Raw genomic sequence first — 2,723 nt, 5'->3', positions numbered from 1 at the left:
AGAATTGCTTGAACCTGGGAGGCGGAGGTTGCAGTGAGCCGAGATCGCACCATTGCACTCCAGCCTGGGCAACAAGAGCAAAACTCAATCTAAAAAAAAGAAAAAAAAAAAAATTAGTTTCTCTTTGTGATTTCTCAGAGTCTCAGAAAAGATACCTGGGAGTGTGGGGAGAATTGGAGTTAGGGAACCTGAGAAGTCCTGGTTAAATTTTGTATTTGACACACTCTAGCTGTGGGATGATGGGGAATTTTCTTAACTTTTCTGAGCCTCATTTTATTCTTATATATATATAAAGGGTAATCATACCACATAAAACTGTTTTGAGGGGTAAACAAGATAAGTATTTATTAGAGGCACAAAAAGGCACATTATCGGCTGGTACTAAACAATAGAATGCCAGGGGGTGTTCAATATCTTAGGCTGCACATTGCCCTGCAATAACTGACTTAGGGTATGAAATTCTTAGAAGGACTAGCAAGGCTCCCCCATGATGACCTATTCATCCACCTACCTCCCCGCTCTGTTCCACTGTCTCCCTTAGGAGAGATGGCACTGGCCAGAGCAGGATGCTGCCCCTTGCTGCTGCTGCTTCTGGGGCTGTGGGTGGCAGAGATCCCAGTCAGTGCCAAGCCCAAGGACATGACCTCATCTCAGTGGTTTAAAACTCAGCATGTGCAGCCCAGCCCTGAAGCATGCTACTCAGCCATGAGCAACATCAGTAAGTACACAGAATGGTGCAAAGACCTCAACACCTTCCTGCACGAGCCCTTCTCCAGTGTGGCCACCACCTGCCAGACCTCCAACATAGCCTGCAAGAATCGCCATAAAAACTGCCACCAGAGCAGCGGGCCCGTGTCCCTGACCATGTGTGAGCTCACTTCAGGGAAGTACCCAAACTGCAGGTACAAAGAGAAGCACCTGAACGCACCTTACATAGTGGCCTGTGACCCTCCACAACAGGGTGACCCAGGGTACCCACTTGTTCCTGTGCACTTGGATAAAGTTGTCTAAGGCCTGGTGCCCACATTCCACCTCACACTCTGCAGACTGTACGCTGCTGCTTTTCCTCCCTCCAGTTCGTTATTAATCCTTGCTCCCCGTTGCAAATGCCATTTCCTTCACACACACCCAACCTCACATATTCTTGGTTTCTTAGGGAGTTTTAAAGACACTCCAAATGACGAGGGAAGAGGGCAGATTCTCTTCAGCCTTTCACTGTAGCTTACTTTGCAATCCTTCCAGAGTCAAGCCCTCAGGATCCCCACAAGGATGGATCCAGGTTTGGTGAGGCCTGTGGCTTACCTAATTTTGAAGACCCTCTTAAAGAAAAAGGATATAAAATTGCAAATGTAAAATAAGATCCTTGGAAGGACTGTGGCTGGACAGTTCAGGGAGATCCCAGACAGGGGTAAGTATCTAAGGAAGGAAGGAAGGGGAATCTGCTGTGTTCCCTATATTGGGCAAAGAAATGCATCTGATCTTGCTGTAATAAAGACTCTGCTGTTGCTGATGGAGTGTGTGTTACTGTCTTGGGGTAAGTGGAGAGGTTTGGAGCTCCAATTCCGAGGCCCTGAAAAGGCTCTGAAACACTTAACTCTGTGAGGCATCAGCTCCACCTGCCTTGCAGGCCAGAGGGAAAGCAGCACCCTGAGCAGGCACAGTCTCGGAAGCTGACTTGATTCTGTCCTCCAGCCCCTTGAGGGCTCTCTGGTTGTCCCCTCTCATGTGAAAGGGTAGAGTGACAGGAAGACAGGCTGAGCCGTGGGATGCCAGTCAGGTCTGAAGCCTGACCCCCTTGTTTGTGCACAAGACCTGAGTTCATGCTTCATTAACGTGACCCAAAGCAGGACCCTCAGCATTCTGGAGTGAACTTCCCTCCCTGGGGAATTTCAGAATCAGGACCTACTAAGAATCGTGATGTGGTTTTTTTTGTTGTTTTTTTTTTTTTTTTTTTTTTTTTGAGACGGAGTCTCGCTGTGTCATCCAGGCTGGAGTGCAGTGGCCGGATCTCAGCTCACTGCAAGCTCCGCCTCCCTGGTTTATGCCATTCTCCTGCCTCAGCCTCCGGAGTAGCTGGGACTACAGGCGCCTGCCACCTCGCCCGGCTAGTTTTTTGTATTTTTTAGTAGAGACGGGGTTTCACCGTGTTAGCCAGGATGGTCTCGATCTCCTGACCTTGTGATCCACCTGTCTCGGCCTCCCAAAGTGCTGGGATTACAGGCTTGAGCCACCGCGCCCATCCCCGCTGATGTAGTTTTAATCATTGCTGAAGACTAACTGTGGTAAAGGAGCAGTTTTATACGCAATCGGCCATAGACCAATACTTTTGTACAATACAGTACAATGAATTACTAGAAAATGAAATATAACTATAGAAAATACAAGCCCAATTGTTTTATTACTAGATTTAATTAATAGAAAATACTCTGTCAAATTGCCATAACAGTTACTGGTTTTTTTGGGGGTTTTTTTCACACAAGGTCTCACTCTGTCACCCATGCTGCAGTGCAGTGGCCCAATCTCTGCTCATTATAGCCTCGACATCCTGGGCTCATGTGATCCTCCCATCTCAGCCTCCTGAGTATCTGGGACTACATGTACAAGCACAGCACTGCACCTGGCTAATGCTTGCATTTTTTTGTAAAGACAGGGTTTCACCATGTTACCCTGGCTGGTCTCAAACTCCTGGGCTCAAGTGATCCCTCAACTCCTGGGCTGGAGTG

At 47.9% G+C, this 2,723-nt stretch overlaps 1 protein-coding gene across 1 annotated transcript; it reads left to right on the top strand.

Moving 5' to 3' along the window:
* Positions 1 to 453: 453 nt before the first annotated feature.
* On the top strand, positions 454 to 1,103 carry RNASE8 (ribonuclease, RNase A family, 8). Its single transcript, XM_011930947.1, has one exon. It carries the CDS (start codon positions 454 to 456, stop codon positions 1,009 to 1,011), a length of 558 nt encoding a protein of 185 aa, XP_011786337.1. The 3' UTR covers positions 1,012 to 1,103.
* Positions 1,104 to 2,723: the final 1,620 nt, after the last annotated feature.

The sequence above is a fragment of the Colobus angolensis genome, unplaced genomic scaffold, assembly GCF_000951035.1.
Source record: "Colobus angolensis palliatus isolate OR3802 unplaced genomic scaffold, Cang.pa_1.0 Scaffold88, whole genome shotgun sequence".
In the NCBI taxonomy this organism is placed as follows: Eukaryota; Metazoa; Chordata; class Mammalia; order Primates; family Cercopithecidae; genus Colobus; species Colobus angolensis.
The sequence above is the reverse complement of the archived record's forward strand: the minus strand, read 5'-3'. Positions and strand labels throughout refer to the sequence as shown.